Source organism: Acomys minous, assembly GCF_964271855.1.
Source record: "Acomys minous genome assembly, chromosome: 17".
In the NCBI taxonomy this organism is placed as follows: Eukaryota; Metazoa; Chordata; class Mammalia; order Rodentia; family Muridae; genus Acomys; species Acomys minous.
The window spans coordinates 16,959,683-16,985,738 of NC_140500.1; the positions used below are offsets into that span (position 1 = coordinate 16,959,683).

Genomic DNA, 26,056 nt, shown 5'->3' on the forward strand with positions numbered 1-26,056 from the left:
AGCTGAGGACAAGAAGATCCAGCACCTTGTTCATCTGTAGTAGGATGTTAGTGACTTAGATAACAGCTGTAAGAATGACCTCCATGGAGACATTGAACAAACAAACAACATCAACAGAACCTACGGATTCTGCATAGGTCCAAACCAGGTTTTTATCTCTTGTTTCCGGTCATAGAAACTAAATATTTCATCATTCCCACATAAAGCTGTCACCCAAGGGATCCCTTATTGACACATCTAAGAGGATTTCCCCAACACTCTGCATCTCCTTTTATGCAATCACTTTGTTTCCCTTTCTTTAAATGATACTTGCTACAGGAAACAGAACAGGGGGAGGAATATTACAGAAATAATACAAATAACATTTCCCCCATCTGTACCTGTCGCTCACTCCTCTACCTGCCTGGATGCTCTCATGGCCCCTGATATCACCTTTCTAATGAAAACCTGAGATAAGTCTGGCTGTAGGATTTCTGGATGCCCCACATTCTCTCAATTTATCTTTTAGGTATCTTGACCTGAACAATGGCAGGAATGCTAAAGCTACATCATTGTCAGGAGAACAGAGGCCAAAGATTAGGGAGATTTAGAAAGCCAGAGGTCTCAAAACATCTCCAAGCAACTAGACAAACTAGATGTTTTTGTACATATGTACAAATACATGACGAAGGAGGCAAAACATAGAGACCAATCATAATAAATCTGGATTTATTATCCCGGTAGCTATAAAATTTGGTCTTACAACTTGGCAGTGCAGTATGTAGAGAAAGTTTCACATTGCGAAATAAGATGGTCTAAGATGAAAAACAGCACACAAACGTTGGCAATCCAAAAGGAAATCTTTGTGTATAGTTGAAGAATTAACAGGACCCTAGGTCTCTCAGGTCATCAAAACTGCAAACCTTTGGCCTCTTCCTGAGATACCTGTTTTATATACACTGACATGTTATTTTGAACTCTTTTTCTGCCCACCGAAGGAGAATTTCTTTGAAGTGATAACATCTTAAAATTTTTTTCTTTGAGTGCAAAATATTTTCCATCTATCACCAACAGACAGAATTTCTCAAACCTGCAGACATTGAGGGTGAGGAATGCCAATGCAAATTTTACATAAGAGGCCCCTGAGAGGAATTCTTCAGATAAAGAATATCTATTGAAGAACAATTTTTATTAGCCACTTCATGTGACACATTATATACACATATACATATGCACATACACATGTGTATGTGTGTGCGTGTGTGTGTGTGCTATGATATTTATTATCAACTCTATGTGACACATTATGCGAATGTGTGTGTGTTACATGGCATTTAATAGAAACTATGTAACACGTAGTGTAGGTGTGTGTGCTATGATGCTTACTAGGAACTCTGTGTGGCACATTGTGTGCACGTGTGCACTATATGACAATTACTAGGGACTCTGTGTGACAAGCGTTTTTCCTGAGCTTTTGCACTCCTCTCCCTGTTCCTTATCTCATGGCCTTTCTCTCCTCTCTGGAAATGACTGAGGAGGGGATTTTCCCATTGTCAAAACCTCATTAGGAAAGGAAGAAGCTAATGTGACCTTATAATTCAGAGAGCTGATGCTATTCCTATTCTGATAAACATCATGTTAGCAGGGTGATTAGCTTTAAACAGGATCTCACATGCTCAACAACTCAGGAAATCTGTGACTTTCTCTTTACAGTTTACCTGCTAAGTATTTATCCACTGTGCTTCCTCTTGCATGTGTTACACACAAATCCTACTCAGAGCCTAAGTGGTGAAGAAGTGATAGTCAGAACACCCACGGTGATTTTCAAGGCTGGGCCTAACATCTTTGAACAAAGGACATTATCTCCTTGATCTGCCAACTGCAAGCATACAGAAAACACTGAAAGAATGTGTTATTTGACATAGACTCCAAGAGAGTCAGGTCAAGCCCTTGCTTTTATGAAGATGATAATAGTGACAGTTTTATTTGCTTACATTTGTACCAATATCGCTATTCCTTATTCTCATTGTGTTGTCTTTGACTGTACCCAATGATCCCAGTAGCTTTCTTCTTTTGGATCTTCATGCTTTCACCACTCCATGAATGTTTCCTAGTCAACAGCCAGACATCTGGGCAGAAACACTGAAAGGAACTTTCATGTTTTTTATAGCCCTGGGAAGCTTCAAAACACCCTGTATATAAAAATATTACTTGCAATTTCTTTTTACTAACACAGTTTTAGAAGTTATTTAAAATAACAAAGAAAATTTCTAAAAAAAAAAAAAACCCTGTATTTTCAGCGAAAGAAATTTAGAAGTTTGGTTTAAGGTAAACTTGAGTCATATAATTCTGCATTGATTATTGATTAAATGTTAAAATCATCCACAGTAGCCATTTATTGTTAAATAATAGGTAGAAGTCTGACTTACATCTAAATATGTGTGTGCATATTTCTACACATGTGCATGATACACGTTTATGAAAAGATTTTTTGTTTTGTTTCATGTTTTTGTTTTTTGAGATAAGATTTTTTTTTTGAGACAAGACAAGTTGGCCTCAAACTCTTGATCCTCCTGTCACTGTCACCTGAGTGGTAAAATTCAGTCATAGGCCACTATAGCCAGCATGAAAACTCACTTTTCTGTGACAGCTTTCCTTGTCACTTAACCATCAACTTCAGCAATGGTCTCTATATATAAATCTGTTTTGACTAACATAGTATTTTTTAAAGAAATACTTTTATTTTTCTCATTATCTTTTTTCTATCTGGTTTATTATACAATATACGCTGACTTTAAATGTGTCACAACTCTTGGCTTACAAATTGCCCCCGTTTCAGGCTGCTACAGGACTGAGGGGTTGACTATGGTCATCAGAATTCTTAGTTATGGAGGAGCCACATCTAGCCCAGCTTGTGTCTCCTAGCTTCTCTCCGAGCTTTCTGGCAGTTGGTGAGAGCCATGAATCCTTTGTGTCATAGGGCTATTTGCTTCATGTCCCTTTGTTTCATATTGTGATGAGGAAATAGGGTTGAAGGAGAGAGAGATAAGGGTCAAGGAGAGAGAGAGAGAGAGAGAGAGAGAGAGAGAGAGAGAGAGAGAGAGAGAGAGAGAGAGAGAGAGAGAGAGACGAGGAGGAGAAGAAAACCTTCAGGACCTCACTCTGGATAGAGAAGCACATGATGGAATAAATGCCAACAGCTGCTGTGATGATGATTTCTGGTGGTTGTTTTGGAAGCTGCCAACAATGACTAAATGTTGTACCTTTTATAAAGGGAGGGTAATTACACACACCAGGCTTTGGTCAAGACTTTTAACGATATATTTATTTATAAATACCCTCAATACACTGTAAAGAGGTTGAGTAGAAAACCCACCATGTGGAAGGCGCTTCAGAAGTCTGGGTAGCATGGATGACTTAAAGAGCACCATGTGACGCAGTTTCTAACTTGGCTTTAAGTGGCTTTTGAAAAGTTTTTGATTAAAATAAGAAGTATGTCTTTTGAACCTGTGAGATCTATACTATTTGTCATTTTTCTGTTAAATTGGTTCAAGAAGTCACTAGATTTTATGACTTTTGCACTGTGGCCACCAAAGGACTTAGCCAATAATCCACATAAACTCAAGGCTCAGAATTTGGAAATAAGTCTCCCTGGTGAGAATGAATAAATAACCCCCTGGATGCTGCAATTGAGAATATTAGTAGAACAGCACTATATGTAAACCTGCCAAAATATATTAGTGCTTTATATAAGTACTATATAAAGTAAATAGGTATATAAGTAAATAGGTATGATTCTGTATGAAATCTATCTTCAGAATGTAACATATATGACAAAATGCCCATGATTTCCCCCTTAACATCTCTTATATTGCCAAATACCAGATAAAGCCTTTGCCCAATAGTAGGGTAAAGGGTAAGAGTATTTAGTAGAGCCAGTCACGGTGTTTATGCCCATAAGCCCTGCACTTGGGAAACTGAAGCATGAGGATCACCACAAGTTTGAGGCCTGCCTGTGCTGCAGAGTGAGATCCTTTCTTAAACAGCCAAGACCAATCCAGGCATGGTATCACATATCTTTTAATCCCAGCATATGGGGGCCAGAGACAGGCGGATTCCTGAGTTCAGTGCCAGTCAATTCTATGGAGCAAGTTCCAGGACAGCCAGGCCTATACAGAGAAACCATGTGTTGAAACAACAAAAACAAACACCAACAAACCAACCAACCAACCAACCAACCAACCAACCAACCAACCAACCAAAAACAACAACAAACAAACAAACAAAAAAAACAAAAAAGGAAAAAAAGCCAACTTAATAATAACACAAAAAAAACCAAAACAAAATAAAAATAAAAATGTAACCAACTAAACAAAAAACACTATTTGATATACTTATACAATTGATAAGGATGAATATTTAAAATAAGCACTCAATGTTTGACAAAAGCTTCTGATGTAGTGCTGATTAGAAAACAAGGATAAAAAGTAACATGACACTCTTGCTGTGTTCTGTATAGAACAGAAAGGAGTTTATTATTACAGAATCAATGGTATAATTTTGTAATAAGAGTCCAAAGGCTTTTCTATCATTTTTCCTTATCGCTCCTATTTTCTTTTCCTTTAATTTTTATTGCTTCATTTTTTACTTATAACCTTCATTTTTAATCTACAAAATAATCAAAAAAGAGATATGTTACACAAATGTATAGATATCTATTTATCCATTGTGGATACTTCTGTGAGTCACCTAATATTCCAAAATTTCATATTTTTCTCACTAAGAAATGATAATAACAACCCCCCACTTGGATCTTCATTGTTACTTATCTTCTTTGAGTCTGTGTATTGTATGTTTTTCCTATCCTTTATGAATCTATATCATGTGTGTCCTTCTGGGTTGCTCAGGATGATCTTTTCTAGTTCCATCTATTTGCCTTCAAATTTCATGATTTCTTTGTTTTTAATAGCTGAGTAGTATTCCATTGTGTAAATGTGACACAGTTTCTTTATTCATTATTCTTTTGAGGAACATCTAGGTTGTCTCCAGGTTCTGGCTATTACGAATAAAGCTACTATGTATATAGTTAAGCAAGTGTTCTCATTGTATGTTGGGATATCTTTTGAGTATATACCCAGGAGTGATATAGCTGGGTCTTGAGGTAGCACTATTCCTAGTTTTCTGAGGATGTTGCAGATTGATTTCCAAAGTGGTTATACAAGTTTGCACCCCAAGCAATGGAGGAGTGTTCCCCTTTCTCCATGTCCTCTTCAGAAAATACTGTCACTTGAGTTTTTTATCTTAGTCATTCTGACAGGTGTAAGATGGAATCTCAAGGTTGTTTGGATTAGTATTTTCTTGATGATTAAGGACACGGAGCATTACTTTAAGAGTTTCTTGGGCTTTCGAGATTCCTCTATTGAGAATTCTCTGTTTTATTCTGTTCCTCATTCTGTTGATTGGGTTATTTTGTATGTTGGTGTTCCTCATTCTGTTGATTGGGTTATTTTATATGTTGGCGTTTAATGTTTTTATTCCTTTTATATTTTGGATATTATCCTTTTGTTGAATGTTGGATTGGTGAAGATCTTTTCCCAGTCTGTAGACTGCTGTTTTGTTCTATTGACAGTGTCCTTTGCCTTACAGAAGCTTTCAGTTTCATGAGGTCCCATTTATTAACTGTTAATCTTAGAGCCTGAGCTATCAATGTTCTGTTCAGGAAGTTGCCTACTGTGTGAGTAAGTTGAAGGCTCTTCCACATTTTTCTTCTGATAGATTTAATGTATCTGGTATTATGTTGAGGTCTTTGATCCACTTGGATTTGAGTTTTGTGAAGGGTGATAAATATGGATCTATTTTTTTCCATATGTAGACATTCAGTTAGACCAGCACCATTTGTTGAAGAGGCTTTCTTTTTTCCATTGTATGGTTTTAGCTCCTTTGTCAAAAATCAACTTGTCTGTACATGTATGAGTTTATTTCTGGGTCTTTAATTAAATTCCATTGATCAACTAGTTTGTTTCCATGCCAGGACCATGTACTTTTTATTACTATTTCTTTGTAGTATGACTTGAAGCCAGGGACAGAGATAACTCCAGAATTTCTTTTATTGTATAGGACTGTTTTAGCTATTCTGCCTTGTTTGCTTGTTTGTTTGTTTTTCCATATGAAGTTTAGAATTGTTCTTTCCAGGTCTGTAAAGAATTGTGTTGGTATTTGGATGGGCATTGCATGAATTTATAAATTGCTTTTGGTAAGATGGTCATTTTTACTATGTTAATTCTATTGATCCATGAGTATGGAACATCTCTGCATCTTCTGATATCTTCTTCAATTCTTTTTTCTGAGAATTGAAGTTATTGTCACATAAGTTTTTGATTTGCTTGGTTAAAGTTACACTAAGATACTTTATATTTTTGTAGATAACTAATTAATTTTTGTGTATATAGATATTTTGCCTGCAAATGTGTCTGTTTATCACATATGTTTACTCACTGTGAAGGCCCAAAGAATATGTCAGACTCCTCGAACTGGAGTTATTAGTTGCCATGTGGTGCCTGGAACCCTACCCAGGTTTTCAGAAAGACTAATCAGTGCTCTTAACTCCTATGATGGTTTGAATGAAAATAGCCCCAAAGACTCATATATTTGATTGATGATTCCCAAGCATTGGAAATGTTTGGAAAGAATTAGGAGATGTGGCCTTGTTGGAAGAAGTGAGTCACTGAGGATATGCTTTGAGCTTTCAAAAGCCATACTATTTCCAGTTAGCTTTCTCTGTCTCATGCTTGTGGATCAGATGTAATTTCCCAGTTACGTCTCTAGCATCATGCCTACCGTCATGCTTCCTACCATACAGTTCATGTACTCTAACTTCCTGAAACCATGAGCCCTCAGATATATATATATATATATATATATATATATATATATATATATATATAATATATAACCATGACTCTGTTGGTCATGGTGTCTTGTCACAGCAATAGAAAAGTAACTAAGAAAATTGCTACGCTGTCCTCCCAGTCCTCCCACCACAGCTCTATATTTTTTAAATAATCAGACACTTTAGTGAAATACCACATTCTACTATGAACGTTATGGTGAATATTTGTGGGAATCTATACACAAGAATAAAAATTTGAATCATTTCAAGCATTTAATGTAATATTTGAATAAATATTATTCATATATTATATACTATTCAAAATTTTAAAATTTTACTAATATACGGATGGAAACTAGAAAAGAGATGTCATTGTAAGGGTCATCTTGCTCCTTCTGTGAAAAGTTCTCTACCCTGGGAGTGTAGTGTACAGTGTGAGCTCCTAAGTCTGTGGTTTCCTGTGTGGTTTAGCACAAATGTCTTAAATTTCTCCAGACACTTATTTTCCTCTGGTGGCCTAACCTCTCGGAAAATATCTGGTCTATTTTTATATCTTACTTTTATAGAATCAATACATAAAATGTTTTATAGTGTCCTTTAAATTCTTGTGATAGTGTGGAGTTGGCATAGATGAACCATAAGCTGTTTAGAATCCATCAGTTATTTAACTAAATGTCATATTTTTCCTATTGGTGTTAATGTACTTTGAGAAAGCAATTGCCCAGTTGTTACTGAGATCTCATTTCCCAGCTCTGCTTATCTCTTTAGTCTTTGTGATCTCTATTATAGGACTCAGATGAGACACGGTGTAGCTTAGAAATAGGCAATGTTTAAATGAGGAGCTTGTAAGGGTGTGAGCTGCAATTAAGAAAGGAGTCATTACAGAGAACACTCTCACCCCTGTGGAAAAATTCACTGAATCATTGTCAACCTACCAGGGGATACTCTTAGAAAAGCATGTATAAGGACAGGACAACTTTCAATAGTCAGTTTTCCCCTGCCACAGTGAAATCCAGGTATCAGCATCAAGTCCTTAAGCCAGTGGGTTCTCAACATTCCTAGTGCTGTAAACATTTAATAAAATTATTCATGTTGTGGTTAACCTGACCATAAAATTATGTCATTGATACTTTATAACTGTAATTTGGCTACTGTTATAAGACTGTAAATATATGATATGCATGATTTCTTATATGCGACACTCAAAGGGGTCACGGACATCAGCTTGAGAAACGCTGCTTTAGGCTGAGCCATCCTGGCCTCCCTAAAGGAATGAAACTTCCACAGAACACTTCCTTAGTTGCATCTTGACATTGCCAAAAGAACAGAGTGCATAATTCTTAGAGTCCTTGTAGAAATACACCTTGCACACAGTGCTTAGACCCTGTCCAAGAGAATGTATTGATTACAGGAAAGGGCTAGCAAGCTCTCAAAGAGCGGTTATCAGATAATTTGTGAGTCACAGAAGAATTCAGATTAAAAATGAAACTACTGAATGAGCAGTATTTCCACTAGATAGGCACCAAAACCTACTCAGGATAAGCAGGTATTTTGTTTATAGGAAACTTACAACTCATGAGAAATGTTGGCCACTCTCTATGACAATAAAAACTACATCTCAGCGTAGAGGAGTTTGGCAGTGGACTATAATTGTTTCATTTCTTTTCAAAAGTTCCCTCATTTCTTCTTAAAAATTAATATGATACATTATTTATTCCAAAACTAAAATATTATTTGTTCCACATACAGTCACTATAAATGTTGTTAAAATCTTTCGCATGTTTTTAAAATCCAAATCTTCAAGTTTAATGTGTATTGCATATTTATCGCATCTCTAAATCCAAACCACGTACCCAGAAGCTGTGAGTGACCAGAAGGCACCATTTTGGACAGACAGCTCTAAGTGGTGGTCTAACTCATTTATACTTATACTTTATTTATACAGATTACAAATATGGTTCTATAAGTTTCTCTCAATGGGATATACTTTCTTCTTTTTTTCCCTGTAACTTAGGACATAAGATATTTTTCATAACTCCATCTTTAAGCTCAGGGTTTATATGCAATCATATATAATTTTTTGAGGTAGAGTCTTTCTATGTACATTTGGCTGCCCCGGAAATCATCATAGAGAGCAGGCTGGCTTCAAACTCACAGAGATCCACCTGCCTTTGCCTCCCTAGTGCTGGAATTAAAGGCATATACCCCAAACCATATTTTTTATTATGGTTAGTTCGTTGCAAATTTCATATATAAACAGTTTCCTTACTTCTTAATGTCATCAATCTACTCTTGTTCTGCATTGCTTGCAGCGTCCGTGACAGCCCACTCATTCAGAACTGCTAAATCTTATCTTACAGTAGGAAAGAGAAATGCCAACTGCAGAAGCTATTGATAAGTTGGTTCAGAGATCTGAACAGTTAGATCCTTTGTTTAGCTGCTCCTCAGAGAGGGGCCGCAGCAACAGATACCATCCCTGGTCAAGGTCCAACCTTAGGCAGAACTTGGACTGACAAAATGTGTTTGTCATGGAGTGCCCAAGGAAGGGAATGGAAAGGGCTCTTTAAAAAAAGAAGATTCACTTAGTTTTATATTATGTGTATGACTATATTGTATGGATGTATTTATGTGTACCACGTGCTTGCCTACTGTCCTCAGAGTCTAGGAAACGGCCACAGAGATTTGTCTCCTAGATGACTCTAAATCCCATCAAGTTGACAGCTTATTACCATTGTGGTGAATATAGAAAACAAACGGTTTCTGAAGGATCGCTTAAATTCAACTCCTAAGCTACCAGTGACCTCATGACTTGCTAAGGTATGACCTTTGATTAACTTTAAATGATACAAAGGCAACATGCATCCTTTAGACATCACACTTCTAGTTTGGAACTGCGGCACTTTGGCTAAAACCACACAATAGTATTCCTGGAGATTCACCTCAGTTCTTGAGTGAGGTGGCGTAAGGTTAGGCGTACTTCCCCAAAGAATGAAGCAGCAAATGCAGGAAGGACTAGAAGACTTCAATAAGGTGGATGTAGGAAGAAGTGCCTTGAAAGCTCTAGGTGGATACAACAGACAGCACAAGGAGCTGGGTGCCTGAGTCTTTTTCTTCTGGGGTCTTTATTGGGGTGAGCATGGAAACTCCTCTGCTCAAGATCATGTGAGTCATGCGTGTGAAAACTGACATTCACCTCCACAGGCCAGCGGGGAAATAAACAATTAACCACTTTCCATCACCTTGGTTTGACTCAGAAGTCAATGTGGGCAACCACATTTGATACTGCACTACTCCTGTAGCTTATGTTTGCTGGGGGGCAGGAAGGCAGAGCTAATTGTATTTAAAATTAAGCTTTGTGGGCAGTCCAGGGCCCCAAGCTACTGTCCTGGTTCTTGTTGAGCTAAGCTGTTTGAGAATCGCTGGACTCCTAACATCTGAAAGTTTTCAGCTGCCTCTTTGAGAACCTCTTTGGTTGGATCTCCCTCTCTTATAGCCGCCGTTTGCCTTAGCTCTGCTAATTACACCATACACACTGATTTAGCTATATCCTGCTGCCATCATTCCGTGTTCTAATTATATATTCTATCATCATTATCTCTGTCCTCCTTATCCAATCATTCATGCCTTATTTATCTATTCATTGGTTTTCATCTAGCAGATGACGTTAATAATCTTTAATAATAATTGCATTCAATTTCATTAACATTTTTATTTTAATATGGACTAGGCTAGCTAGATGTAAAATGGTAAAACACAAATGTCTTTAAAAGAAAAATGAAAGTTGACACAGAAAAGAGTTTAGGAATGGAGGCATTCCAGGAAGTGCTGAAATGTTCGGTGTGCATGTGTGCATGTGTGTGTGTGTGTGTGTGTGTGTGTGTGTGTGTGTGTGTGTGCTAGTGTGTGTGTTTATGTGTGTTGCCGTGTGTGAGTGTGTGCATGTGTGTACAAGTGTATGTCATGGTGTTTGTTTGTTTGTGTGTGTGTGTGTTTGAGGTCAGGGAATATGTTTATAATAAAGATATACTCTGACAATATAGTAAATATTATTAGTAAACTGTCTAGCTCCATAATTTGCTAGATGTTTTAGAACTTTATGTTTATGTTGTCCTCTGGCCTCCTTGGGTAACCACATGTATGTGGCATACATTCTCACAGACACATAAAACAATTCTAATAAAAAGGAATGATGTTAAATATTCACCTGTTAAATGACGTATATTGGTAGTCACAGACTCAACTGGGTATCATTCAACAAAATAATCAATACTTATGGGCTGAGAGCATGGCTCATGAAGGTGTTTAAAGACTTGTGCCTGCCTTTAAGAGAAACTCCACCTGCCTGGAGAATTCTACAATGCTTCCTTACTGCTGCTGCTGCTGCTGCTGCTGCTGCTGCTGCTGGTGGTGGTGGTGCTGCTGCTGCTGCTGCTACTACTACTACTACTATTACTTATTCTGGAAACTGGCTACCTAAAATGAATCAATTACTTCTTGTACAGGGAGGAGAAAACAAGAAAACAGATTAAGCCAAAGATAAATCTACCTTAGAAAAGCAGGAATTCACTAAAACATTTCTTCTGAGTTAATTACTCTCAACATTACTCCATATTGTCTGCATTGCTATTTATTATAATTAATTAGATAATCTGGACCTGGTTGAAGGTAATGGGTAGAGCTTATAGACTCTTTGGTGTTTATGTTTTTATTAGTGAAAAGCTGTTGTGGATTTTTTCAGTTCTATAAAAATGTAAAAATCAGTTCAGGCAGAATACAGGTATGTACTTCTCTTTTTAGTTTTGACAATTTTAAAAATTTAGTTGTTAACTTTTCCACATGCTCATCAAATTCTGAGACTGTACCTTCGTCACACTCAGTAAATTCAAATTTTCAGGAATTAAGTGTTTCCTGATATAGGTTTTATTACTCTTTTTTTAATCTTCAGAATATTTTTATTTTGCCAGGTAAGTTACATTTCTCTACTTTCTGATTTAGTACAAATAATCAGGGTGAGCAAGACTAAAATTAGAACTCATTTATAGGTAGCCATGTATAAGAAAAATATTTTTCATAAATTTTTGTGTTTGTTATAGAAGCATTAAGCATGCTGTTATTGGGTTACAAGTAAACACTACCAAATCAATACATTTGCAAATATGGAATTTTCAATTAGGAAGATCTGTTGTAAATAAGAACAACAACAACAAAAAATTGGAAGAAAATTCCACCAAATCTCTCAAGTACATGAAAGTATATTGCAAGATATTCATAACACTAAAAATAGAAAATTTGTCCTGCATTTCATAATAGTTTAAAAGAAATATTACTTTGTTAACCCTTAGAGATTTTAACAGAGAAAGTGAAATCATGTTTACATAGAATACAAATAAAAAATTTGTGACCGTAAATGTACCTACTTTTTGTAGATAGAAAGGGGTCTTTTTTACTAAATATTTTTTATTTTTATATATACATCTATATTATTATACGTATATATACAATAAATTACCTACAGCAGGAAGAACCATGAAACAATCAGGAATTATGTAAATGTTACATTCTTAGTATTTTAATTATTAGTTTTATTACTCTTAACTGACACTGAAACTGATGGAAAAGATGATCCTGGCTTCAGTGATGCTTTTTGGTGTAGGACTGTGGAATGGTACCATAGAGTGTCTTCTACGATGATGTACCGGAGTCAGCGATACCTGTCAGCAGGCCCCTCCCAGTGTCACTGTGAAGGTAAAGGCTTAGCAGAGCCAGCTCATCACAAGTCTCAGCTAGCTTCCAGACCAATCCTGCCTTCCAGCTGGTGAAAACTAAAAAGAATAGACCCGGGAAACATCAGAGTCTGTAAGTGTGGGCATGGGACTGTGCCCTCACACTGTCTGGGACAGAGGGATAAAATGTAATGCTACAGGATGCTAGGGAGACAATGGGAGGGCTTTGAATAGTTGCAGGAGAGAAGGGAACTGAGCCTGCACACTCATATCCAGAGTTAAGGTAGGAATGGACCAAAATGAGAGTGTATTTGAAATTTATTCACTGTGTAATGTGTGATGATTTTTAACTTCTCAGATATTTTGGATAATACTTATTACCTTTGTAGACTTTCCAAGTAGGCATTACTTCCTCCACTGTGAATAAGATTACTTCAAATTGCAAAAGAACCACATGCTTAACTAGTAATATATTTTATAATTCAAACATTGTGCTTTCTCCTGAACACTATGCTGATTCTGTCCTCAGAATTACCAGAAGCTTTTGTTTGGCGGAAAGATGCTTTGTCCACTTAAATCAACAAATGTCCCAGATTTCCCCAATAATTTGTTTTTAATTAGTTATGTAGAAATATACCTAAATACTTTAAGACCTCATGGGATGACTCATTAAATACAACAAGGTAACATTTGTATCGATTCAAGCAAAAGCTGTAAAAATAAACCGCATATATAAAATAAAAAATTTCCCAAAATGTACATTTTATAAACCAACAATTTATGCTATTTTCCCTCTTTTATGAATTTATTTTCCTATTTTATATGCTAAACATTTTACTTCAAATAAGACTATTTCCCCATTACAAACAGTATACTAAATGTGACTTTTTATAAGACGCATTAAAATACAGACAATTATTATGGGGTTTTATATTTTTTCATTACTTTTCTTTTCCAAGTTCCAGAAATCAAATCCAACTTTCAAATACTAGGCAAATTCTCTACCATTAAGCAAAATCCCAGCACCTATTTTTTCCTAACTTATAATCTTATTAAGGCAAAATCTGTCTCAATTAGTTTGATTGTTTTAGCAGATAAAAAAATTAAAGTCCAAAAGATCAGAACATCACTGTTTCTCTTGATTCACTTTGTTTTCTAGAGCCCTTCAGAGCTCTAGGATTTTACACATGTAGCTCTAGCTCTGATAACCTGGTTTTAGAGTCATCCATCACTATTTTCTTTGAATACTTGCTTCTGTCTGGGAAGAAGGGGGTATATTTGTTTTTCTTTTTAGTACTAATTAACTCAGAAGAAATTTTTTCTGTTGATCCAGACTCTTTTCTTGCTTTCTGGAAAAGCGATGTTGCTTCGATGAGTTAAGTATTTTTGAATTTATATATATCCACATAAACTAATGAATGTCAATTGTTGGGCATCTGATCTAGGAAATACAATTTGGATTACTTGAGGTTCAGTTTTTCCATCTAAAAAACAAAGCAAGAAATGTCATCACTATGTTGTTAGAGCAACAGGCAGAGATACTCTCTTGACTGCTTTGTCTTGACTGGCATGATTTTCTTATTTTTTCTCATAGTGTAGAACTGGGATCATGAAGCCCAGTGACTACTAAATTAACAAGATATGAAAATGAAATATGTTTTGTTAATGCAATAATAATGTTTAATAAGGGTGTGCCTTTGCTACAATGACTCCATAGAAAGTCTACTACAGTTGCCATTGGGGCTAATTCAGGCATCAAGTGATCAGATATAATTTTCAACACAGTATATAACTCTAAGTATGTAGAGATAATGTACATTGATTTCTAAATTTTACCAACCAATGGAAATATTTGAAAAATACATAATAGATTAAGAAATCATATCAAATAACTGTCACATAACATTATTTTATTGTGTTGAATTTTTGGTCTAAGGTATAACAGAAAAAATTATAATTCATTTAGACTTCTGGAATAATTAACTTTTTCCAGATCATCCTTCCTTCCTGTTACTCAGCTCCCTATCTCTATTACGTCATTATGTGTGTTCCCATTATAAATTGGATTAATTATACTTTGTGAAGTAAAGATGAATACCAGTATATGAAATTCAACACACTTAACTAATGTTCTATGACAGTTATTAGATATGTTATCTTAAGCATTATGCAATTTCTGAAATAATGCTATTGGTTGCTAAAATTCAGAAATCAATGTGCATTATCTCCAGATACCTAGATTCATATGCTAGTAAAGATGTTTGCTGTGCTCCTGCTTGTAGCAGCTATCAGACATGAATGAGGAAAGACCAATATATGCAGACCTGAAATTATCCCTGAAGAGTAAGAAGGACAAAAACCAGAAAAAGAGAGGTAAGATTTTTCTGTATGTGTGTGTGAAAGCACAATATAGAAAATGAAAAAGATGAACTCATATTAATGATGTTTATATATTTTATGTTATCTCTCTAGCTCTTTCTATCAATCTCCAGTCATAGGAGAGGGGAATAAGGGGAAAATGGGAGGGAGGGAAGAATGGGAGGATACAAGGGATGGGATAACCATTGAGATGTAACAAGAATAAATTAATAAAGGAGAAGAAAAAAAGAAAAATATACTTATGGGTAAATAATCAATGAGTGGAGATCAAAGCAAGCAACCTATCTTAATTTTAACATTAGTCACAAACATCCATTCTGCTGTAATTACAAGGTTTTCCTGTGTTTGTTACGTATCCTGCCTTTTGATCTCATGCAGACTGTCCATGGTGCATTAGTGCTGTGATCCTAGGAACAGTATGCCTTTGTCTTCTGATGTCAAATGCAGTCTTGGGATATCTTTGTAAGTATAATATGTAAATATTTTATGGCAACAATGAGATAAGAAACAGCACCACAACTGATGAATCTTTGTAAGTTTTGAAGTTTTATAAGCATCTTAGCAGTTATGGATATTAATGATACTGATGATGATGATGATAAATATTTTATTAGTATTTTATATTTCGGCTTTGATGATACATAAAAGAGTATACTGCTATAGTTACACAGGAATATCATGAATGAGTATAATGCTCAGACTAACAGAGCCAACAAATCTGTGCCTGGGGCGGAGGGCAGGGGGAGCTGCAGAGACTGATGCACCAACCGAGGACCATACACAGAGAAGACCTAGACCCCCTTACTCAGAGGTAGTCCATAGACAGCTCAGTCTCCATGCAGGCACTCTAATATGTGGAGCAAGGGCTGTTTCTGACATGGACTATGTTTCCTACTCATTGATCACTTATCCCTGGTGGGGCAACCTTGTCAGGCCACAGAGGAAGAGGATGCTGGCAGTCCTTATGAGACTTCATAGGCTGGGGTCAGATGGTAGGGGAGGAGGGCTCCCTCTATCTGATGATTAGGAGAGGAGTGTTGGGGGAAAGACGAAAGGAGCGTGGGCCAGTAGTAGACAAGGGAGGGGCTACAATTGGGATGTAAAGTGAATGAATTTTTAAAAATTATAAAAAATAAACAAAGATAAGTGTCATAAAAGAAAAGATTAGAAATTATACCATAATACAATTAGAAATTGTAATATTTAAACTATGGTTAAGTGAGTGTTGAACGTGTATAGATTTATGTGGTCTATTGGGTAGATTCACAAAGTGGAATTTTACAAAGATATGTAAAAAGTATACATGAATATTAGTATGATAATGTGAAAAAAGTAGCCTGATTTTGCATGTCATGATCCATTTTTATAAGACCTAAGCCATAAAGTAACAAAGTAAGAACAATTTTAAGAAATAAGAGCCTCTAAAAGTAGCTGTAAATCATGGGAATAATATGTAAATAGATACATGTATTGATTAAGGTGCTAGTTGCAGTTTGGAGCAAAAACTGAATAAGATTAAGTAAGCAAAGAAAAGGTCACAGAGCAACGGTGAGAGCACCCTCTATACCAAGAATTACAAACAATGAATTTTTCCCAATAACTATGAAAGAATTGTAAGTGAGGAAACCATTTTGTAACAAATCTCAGATGAATTTTTCTTGAGTTTTTTGAAGATATTTTGATTCCTTCCTTAAAAGATTATTTTTTCTTATGTGTATATGTGTATGTATGGGTATATGCATGCAAGTCTCCGGAAGCCAGGAGAGGGCCTGAGATCTGCCAAAACTGGACCTTCAGTCAGTTGTGCGCTATCCGTTTTGAGTCCTAGCAACAAAAATTGGGTCCTGTGCAAACGTAGTACAAACCACTAAGCTATTTTATAATCCTCAAGACTGATTTCTTACAGAGATTTTTCTTTTTCTTTTGCACATTAGAAATATATACATACCCTATGAGCATATACAGGGGGAGGTAATCCCCCTCAGGAACAGTCATAGGGGAGGGGAATAAGGGGAAAATGGGAGGGAGGAAGGAATGGGAGGATACAAGGGATGGGATAACCATTGAGATGTAACAAGAATAAATTAATAAAAAGGATATAAACTGAATAAACTGATATAAATTTGATGTCTTTGTACCAAAAAAAGAAATATATACATGACTTTCTTCATCTATATTCAATGAGTTCATTGTAAATTTAAATAGAAACTCAGAACCATTAAAATGCACATGCAAGCATTAAATGGAATAATAAACCTTTATTTGAAGAAAATAAATCTGTTTTTCTTTTCAGTTGACTTTTTAAAATAAATATGTCATAAACTCTTTAAAAGTAGCGTGTGACAAGTTATAAATAGTTGTATTTTAACATATATTTTATATTCTAACACTCTAAGGTATTTTGTATTTTTCTTACTGCACTTTAATAAGCACCATCTGCTATTAGCAATTACAATTAAAAGACTATAACAAAGTGTGCAGTTATCCCTATTTGTGGTTCTAATCTCATAGTATGGATTTAGATTTTCAGGGCACTTCTAACTTTAAAAATCAGCATGGGAAAGATGCAAATGAAAATACTGTCTCCGCAATGGAAGTAGTGGATTCTTCAGTTTTACGACCTATTACAGGTATGCAGTGAAATGTAAACTGAAAATTGACATACTTTTGACTGCATTTGCATTTCTGTCCCATTTCAAATTATAATCTTAAACCTTTACTTTGGCACTTTGGCAGGATTCGAGCTTTGTTAACTTCTTATCAAATCCTTTGTTGTTGTTGTTGTTGTTGTTAGAGGTAATTAAAATTTTGGTTCTCACTTAAGAAGTTGCTCTTGGTTATCATCTTGGTTTTATTGAGCATTTTATGCTATTCCACACTGCGTGCGTATTTGCCTAATGTAGAGCCCTTCAGATCAAGGTCACTTCCATTGCTCATATTCTTACAGATAGAAATGCCTAAGGCTGTCATCTTTCTCCTTGAGAGGTCAGTATTTATCAGTGTAGCTACAACAAAGTCCTCAGATCTGTCAGAGACAGTCTCTGTATACACAACATTTTTCCTATAAAAATGTAGGAAAATGTATTCTCATCAAAATCAATTACTCTTTGGAATTAAACATGGATCAAACAATGAAGCACCAAAAACTCATGTCTTGAAATGAGTCTGAGGATAACGGTTGCTTTTATTTTAAGAAGAAGACTGCTACCCATGTCCAGGAAGATGGATTTGCTGTGAAGAAATGTGTTACTACTTTTCAGAAGAAGCAAAGACATGGGAAGAGAGCGAGGCGTCCTGTAAAGACCAGGGTTCTAGACTCGCTAAGATTGACAACAGACATGAGCAGGTGTGTGTAATGTGTTACCTGACCAAGTGTTTTCCAGAGAAGTCTGGATGGCTTGAGCTGTGATAATCACTTATATTCTTCTACTTTTCTTTGCCTTCTTAATGAAAGCACTTTATATATTGACATATATTTACCAGAAAAGGGCACATATAAAAAATACCCAGAAGAATGTCTTATATCACAAGAAATAGCCTGATGTGGATATCAAAGGATAATTCTCAGCCAATTTATTGTGTTACACCTTCATAGGTTAACTTGAGCAAACCATTCATTGTTAAAGCTATTTTAAAAAAGCTATCTTTGATAATACATGTGGTCCAAAAGAGGTTAATTTTATTATTTTATTATTCTTGAGTTATGTTTTTACCATCAGTATGTGGGAAAAAATGCACTTGTAGGGAGAAACATGATTTTCTATCATTAGCATTGGAAAATAAGATCTAAAATCAAGACAAAAACAAAAGAACGATGCCAGAATCATTCCCCAGAAATAAATTTTATTTTAATCATAACTCAGGATGACAATAGTTTCTCTGTTCTTTGCATATGACAAGAGCTATTAGTTCTAACATTTAAGAAAAGTCCACTCCAGCTGATTCTGTAGATTTATTTCCAACAATCCAAGTTAGGCACTAGCTTCTATTTTTATGTTTACTTTTAAGAATGCTATTTCTAATAGTGTCTTATGAAGGATACATAAAACAGCATTATGCTCATTAACATAATTATTTTATGAAAATAGATGATTTTTCAGCAATCATTGCTTTGCTTTAATATAGAGTGATATGCCCTAGCAACTACAGCAGGGTCCTTCAGTTCTCCCTCCCCTTCTTCCAGAAGATTCTATGAGCTTCAATTTTGCTTGGCTGTGGGTCTCTGCATCTACTTTCATCAGGGGCTGGGTGAAACCTCTCAGGTAACAGTTATGCTCGGCTTCTGTCTGGAAGTAGAACAAAGTAGCATCAATACTGTCAGGGATGGGCTCTCTTTAATGGCATGGGTCTCAAGTTCAGCCAGTCATTTGTTGGGCATTCCCTCAGTTTTCGCTCCATCTTTATCCCTACGCATCTTGTAGGCAGGACAAATTGTGAGTCTAAGGTTTCATTGCTGTGTTGGTGTTTCCCATCTCTCCGTTGTTTCAGGCTCCATATCCTCTGTTCCTGAGTCTTAGGGTTAGCATCATAGATTCCTGGGAGTTTTCATTGTCCTAAGTTTCTAGTGCACCCCAGAGATTGCCTCCACCCCACTTAATTACCAACATTTTCTGTTCTTTCTCCCAGTTCTGACTCCTTCTGTACTTCTCATACTTGATTCATCCTATTCCCCTCTCCACTCCTTCTCCCACCGTTTCCTCCCTGCACCCACCCCATCACCCAGTGTTTGTTTTTATTTCCTCTTTGCAGTGAGATTCAAGCATGCCGCCATGGGCCCTCCTTGTTACTTAGCTTCTTTGGGTTTGTGGATTGTTGGCATGGCTTTCCTGTACTTTATGGCTAATATACACTTATAAGTGAGTACATTCCATATTTGTCTTTCTGGGCTTGGATTACCTCACCCAACATGATCTTTTCTAGTTTCATCTATTTTCCTGAAAAATTCATGATGTCATCGTTTTTAATAGCTGAGTTGTATTTCATGTGTAAATGCACCATGTTTTCTTTGTTCATTCTTCGGTTGAGGGACGTCTATGTTGTTTCCAGTTTCTGGCTATTATGAATAAAGCTTCTATTAACATATAGTTGAACAACTGGCCTTGTAGTATGGTAGAACATCTTTTTGGAATATGTACAGGAGTGATATATCTGAGTCTTGAGGTAGAACTATTCCCAATTTTCTAAGAAACCACCAAATTGATTACCAAAGTGGTTGTACAAGTTTTCTAAAATAGATTATTATATAAGTAAATAAAAGGTATAGACAAAAAGTAAAACCAAAACCAATTTATAATTTATAAACACTTTTGAAATTTTTAACCTCTATTGAAAAATAAGTTCTTCAGTGGTTCAAGTATTATTTTACTCTTCAGGTATTTACATAATTTGTATATAATGCTTTATTTTTGAACAAATGCATTAAAATATTTATTTTACTCCCCTGACCCTCCCCCCCCCTCTCTCTCTGTGTGTGTGTGCATGTGATTACTTGTGGAAGCCAAAAGATGTGTCAGATCTCCTATAGCTGGGCTTAGAGGTGGTTGTGAGCCCTGAATGCATATGCTTGGAATCAAACTTGGTTCATCTGCAAAAGCATTAAGTTCTCTTAACCACTGAGCCATCTCTCTAACTCCTGTATAAAATTCTTATGGGATGGGAGGAAAACTTGTGGACTAGATGTTGCCTGTACAGCCTGTGGTATGGTTCTCTCAGGGACCCTGTGAAGGCAAACAGGACTTTTGATGGCCTAGGAAGGAGAAAACAGTGTCTCTATCTGACAGAGAAATAGCATGGGGTCTTGTTAAAAGCAGGTAGGATCTTGAATGTGAAGAGGAAAGAGATGGAATTATCTGGACACAGCTTTCAGGCTTCAAAAAAGGGAAAAAGTGGCACTGTGCAATCTAGGAGGAAGGTACACTATATTACCTCATGATAATACAGTGGTAGGATCCCAGGAAAGGAAGACAGACTACTGGGTGGCATAGAGAGGGGGAGGGAGTGGGCCATACTCAGTGACAGCATTGTCACAGAAGTCCCAGGGAATAGAGATGGGGTGCTGGGCCATCTAGAGAGGAGGAAAAAGGCCTTACACAGTGGGACCATTGATATGGGGTCTATGTCTATTTTTTTTATTACCAGAAGATGTGTGTAAATGAATGAATTTACAGACATGTAACTTATATGGTGTCATAGATATAAAATGTGTCCTTTAATATGTTCCTATAATGTACATACATTTTCCTGTATTGAAATTTTTCTTGAGAGAGAAAGAGTGAAGGTGAGAGTGAGAGAGAGAGAGAGAGAGAGAGAGAGAGAGAGAGAGAGAGAGAGAGAGACAGAGAGAGAGAGACAGAGAGAGAGAGAGAGACAGACAGAGAGAGAGAGAGAGAGAGACAGACAGACAGACAGACAGACAGACAGACAGACAGACAAAGACGGACAGAGACAGACAGAGACAGAGAGAAAGTTTTAGCAACAAAATTTATTGCTACACATTGGCATGTATAAAAAAAATTGAAGTGAACAATACATACTATTTGGAAAGAGGATTAGAAATGATGAAGACCTTGAAAGTCATTGTTTCAGTACAGAAAATCTTCAGACAGGTACTATGATCTACACAAAAGGAAACACAAGTTAATTAATTTGCTTATTATATAAATAATAACCAAGTTTAAAACTTGAATTAGTCTTATGTTTTACATTATATAAGATGTTATGATACAGATACAGATTATCTGTTCTTTATTTACTCATAGTAATTTTCTGTAGGCTTTGATCTTTTACAAAGCTACTTTATTTGAGGTTCTTTAATGCCTGTATCTCCCATCCAATCCTCCTACCCTAGATAGGAGATAAAAGAGGTTAATGGGGACAGGAGAAGTAGACCATTTTAGACTCAGTTCTGTGCAGTGTCCACTCTTCCTCAACAGGATCCCAGCAGAGCTGTTAAACAGCAAACGTGACTGCAAGTGCAGCAGCTGAAACCTGGAATCCTGAAGTGTTCTCTGGAGCTTTTCTCTCTAGGAGTGTCTTGAATTGGAGCATTGAACAGCTAAACAATAGGAAATGGTGCAAAGCCAAAAAAAAAAAAAAACCCAAAACAAACAAACAAAAACCAAAAACGAACAACAACAAAACAAAACAAAACAAAAAACAAGCCTCTGGGTTTGGGCTCATATATATCTCCTCTTAGAGTCTGTACTAGGATGTTCATCAGCTGGCAAAGACCATGGCCTCACAGGAGGCAGTTCCTCTTCTGGTGGACAAACACCAAGTGCCCTCTCACAAATCTGTTTCCAGCAAGCAAACACCGCATCCCCTCACACTTGTGATCAAAACAAAATCATGTTTACATCCACTAGATTTCGCTTTTTATGTCAACATTCTCAAACTTGCCTTCTCTGCAGCACTGCTCTGTGTGGTTTTTGTCTCACATTACTATAGGACTAGAAGGTCACATAATAGGGCAAGGAAAATTTAAAAATTCCCAAGTAATCTTCCATGTGATATCCGTAATGTAGGCCTAGTCCTCTGATCCCATCGGCCACAGGACTTCTCGCTTCATTATTCATATCTCACCCAAGGTGATAATTGGAAAATATATTGTTACAGCTTAAACTTGAATGTTTTGATTACCACTGCTGTGTTTATGTCTTCTAACTTATATGTGATTGCTTTATGCCAAGCACCACATCTTCTTGCTTTCCCCCCCTTTTTCCTGTTGGATAAATTTCTTCATGTTGACTTACAATATGTCTTTATTGGTCCTTTAAGTAACTACAGGCATCTCCAAATCTGAGGCTTCACGTAACAGGTTTTATAAAGTGTCTTTTGATATTAAGAAATTCTAAATTCAGTGTAGCTGGGCTTTGAACTTTATGTAGATATTAGATGATATTACCAGTGCTGTGAGGAAAACTAAAATTCAAATTTTCTCACAGAACTTCATTCAGTCACAACTGAACTACAGCTATTGGGTTGGATTGCGTAAAAGAGGAAGTCAATTCCAGTGGGTATACCATAACGACAGAAAACTTTCTTCAGATTTGTAAGTTATTATTTCATATACTCAATAGCTGATTCACAGCTAATAGTCTAGTTGACCATCATTGTAACTTGTGTCATGCATGCCTTTAGATCATTACTTTCCTCATTCATATGTGGCATCTCAGGCAATATTAAGGCCAGATTAATAAAAAAAAAAAGAAGCATTTCTTTCCATGTTTTTCTATGTGGTATTTTATTATCTTTTAAAAACATGTATGTATATTTCACCTATGTCTGAGCACCATGTACATGCCTAATGTACTCAGAGTCAGAAGAGGACATTAAATTCTTTAGCACTAAAGTTACAGATAACAGTGAGCAGCCATGTGGTGTTGGGAATGGAAACAGATCCTCTGGAAGAGCAGTAAGTGCTGTTAACTGCTGAGCTATCTCTTTAATCCTTTCATTAAGAAAAAGGATAATGGGTGTTTGTTTATGACAGCCTTGAAAAACACATCTTTCCTATCTTGGTGCATCTAAAATTCTGAATGTAAATCAATCTCCATCACATCTTGTCATTATCAACTTAAAACACCTACCTACACCTAAAAACATCTTAAATCCTAAACAACTAAGCTTCATTGTAAAACTAAGCTACCTGGTCTTCAACTACATCAGAGACTGGAGAAGAAATACACTTGATTACCTGAGTATGCTGGGAGTTCAGGTTAGTAGGTTTCCAAATGAGAAGATGACAGAGACAGTTCACTACCTGAGTAGTCACCCAAAACTCTCTATTATGTTGGAGCATCTTCTTCAGCCTTCTGGCCCAATATATGTGACATATTTGTGAGGCAAGAACTGTTGAGGACTTGCTTAACCTGACTTGGCAGAGTTTGGCCGTCGACTCTGGCTTCATCGCAGCTTGCCCTTTTTCTTTAGGAACAATTCTGTCTGTGGTAGAAAGATGTTTTCTTCAAGGCTGTCAAATACAAATAGCCAAAACAATAAGAATGTAAAATTTATATAATTCCTGATTATGTCATTGTTCTTCTTGTTATAGAAGTTTACTGTATATATGTGTAATAATATAAATGTATATGTAAAAATATAAATGTTTAATAAAAACCATGTAAAAAAAGGAAAAGAAAAAGGATACTGAGTCCCCGTACTGGGGCCTTATCATTTCATATCTATAGTAAGAAAGTTGCGAAGCTGACTGAAATAATATTTATGCTTTTAGGTTGTGATAATAAAAGTCATGTTTAATGATTAATTTTTCTAAAATAAAAAAATATTTTTGCACAGGAATTTTCAGTCAATGCCTGTGGCAGATGCAGAATGTGGATACCTCAAGCCAACGAGTTTCTCTGGTGCTCCATGTACTAGGCATTTTTATTACATTTGTGAAAAGAAATTCACCTGCCTTGTGACTTCAAAGGATGGGTAAAGTAAAATTCAACAACTTAGAACATTCACCCCAATCAGTGAACCATACATGACTTATGAAGCATTAGTCCCCTTAAACACGGACAAAACACAGGGTTTTAGAGAATAAGTGAAACAAATTGAAAAAAAAAATGCATGTATATTTTTGAAGTGGCCAGAATCAGTAAATGGAAAAACATGAAACACTTTTTTCTTTTTGGTGAAAGACCTCATACTTATTTCTCTTAATCATTTAGGCAAATTTAATTCAATGGTTGAACATTATATTTACAATGTTTAAAATACAAAAGAAAGCAAAATTGAGCTGTAAAAGTACCTATCTTTTCCTTTCTTTTCTCCTAATCCCCTGTCATTAGATTTTAGATATCATTCCATGGATATCATATGGAAATGCATTGTATTTGTAAAGTAAATGTTTCATATTCAAAAACTGTAGTCTAGGTTTTACACTTTGGGGCATGGATTTCAGGTGGTGCCTCATATGTAGCTGTTATTGGCCTGGAACTCATATAGAACAAGCTAACTTGAAATTGGTGGCACTCTCTAGCTCCCAAGCTCTGCATGCTGGGATTGCAGATGTGCAACACCAGCCTCAGTTTTGCTTTTCAATATTTAGACATGGTAGACTGTTTCTTGTCAGAACATAAGGTAGATACTCTCTTTTATGAATCATCTGTAAGCATTGTGCTAGTAAGAAATGTGCCCAAATGTACTTAACCATCCTTATTGCATAATATTGGAAAATATTGTTACTTAGGCTTATTCTAGAATTTGCAATTACATAAGCCATGGACTGAGTGAGACTTCACACCATTTTATGTAACATGTAGAATGTCTCCATAATAAACTCCTGCCACTGGAATTTCTGTGCCAATTTTTTTTTATATTTTAGTAGATCACTCATATTGGCTGTGCCTTTATCATTTTCTAAATAGTAATTTTCACAAATAATTGGTTCCTCACATTTAAAACATCATTTTGTTGTCAAGGCATTTTCTTTGGTTAAGAAAATATTTTCCAAAAGTGGTATCTTTTATTACTTAAATGAACAGCTCCTCATTTGTTTATGATACTAAGCATGACGTGTGCCATTTGTTTAGGCACGTCATGCATGTCTGTATAAATTCATGCTTGAACAAAAGGGTTTGCAAATTGAAAACTTTTCAATGGTTTTAAGTTTAAAAACTAATTTTTATTAATAAATTTTAAAATTTTTAAATAATTTAAAAGAACTGTAGTTTACAAAACAACACAGCAGTTGTACATTTTTATGGGTAGTGAGTAATGTGATACATGTATGTAATGTGCAGCAATCAACTCAGTGTAATCCATTTCTATGTCTTAGGAAACCTTAGATTCTTCTGCTTATAAACACAAATTTGAGTCAAAGAAAACAGACTTAACATGGGTCATCATCCAGACTTTCACTCATTAAGAAAGTTCACTATTAGGTTATTCTAATCCATGGTATTAAAAATTAAGGTAAAGTTTACTTATTGCAGTATCAGTTTAGTGGTGGATAATGGAATAAATGGGTAAGCGTGGAACATAATACAGTAACCTTCTGAAAACCATTCTCTCTTTGAATCCAGACTATTCAAAACCATGAGCAAGGACACTATCTGGAAACATGAGCGCCGGGAAGGCC

The 26,056-nt window shown here is 35.9% G+C and overlaps 1 protein-coding gene across 1 annotated transcript; it reads left to right on the plus strand.

The window, feature by feature from the left end:
* The first annotated feature begins 12,646 nt into the window (after positions 1–12,646).
* LOC311587959 (natural killer cells antigen CD94-like) lies at positions 12,647–25,171 on the plus strand. Its single transcript, XM_084765293.1, has 7 exons — positions 12,647–12,724; positions 14,874–14,964; positions 15,349–15,432; positions 17,493–17,600; positions 18,165–18,316; positions 22,914–23,020; positions 24,268–25,171. The coding sequence occupies exons 2-7, from the start codon at positions 14,886–14,888 to the stop codon at positions 24,407–24,409; spliced, it is 672 nt and encodes a 223-aa protein (XP_084621419.1). The 5' UTR covers positions 12,647–12,724; positions 14,874–14,885; the 3' UTR covers positions 24,410–25,171.
* The last annotated feature ends 885 nt before the right edge of the window (positions 25,172–26,056 follow it).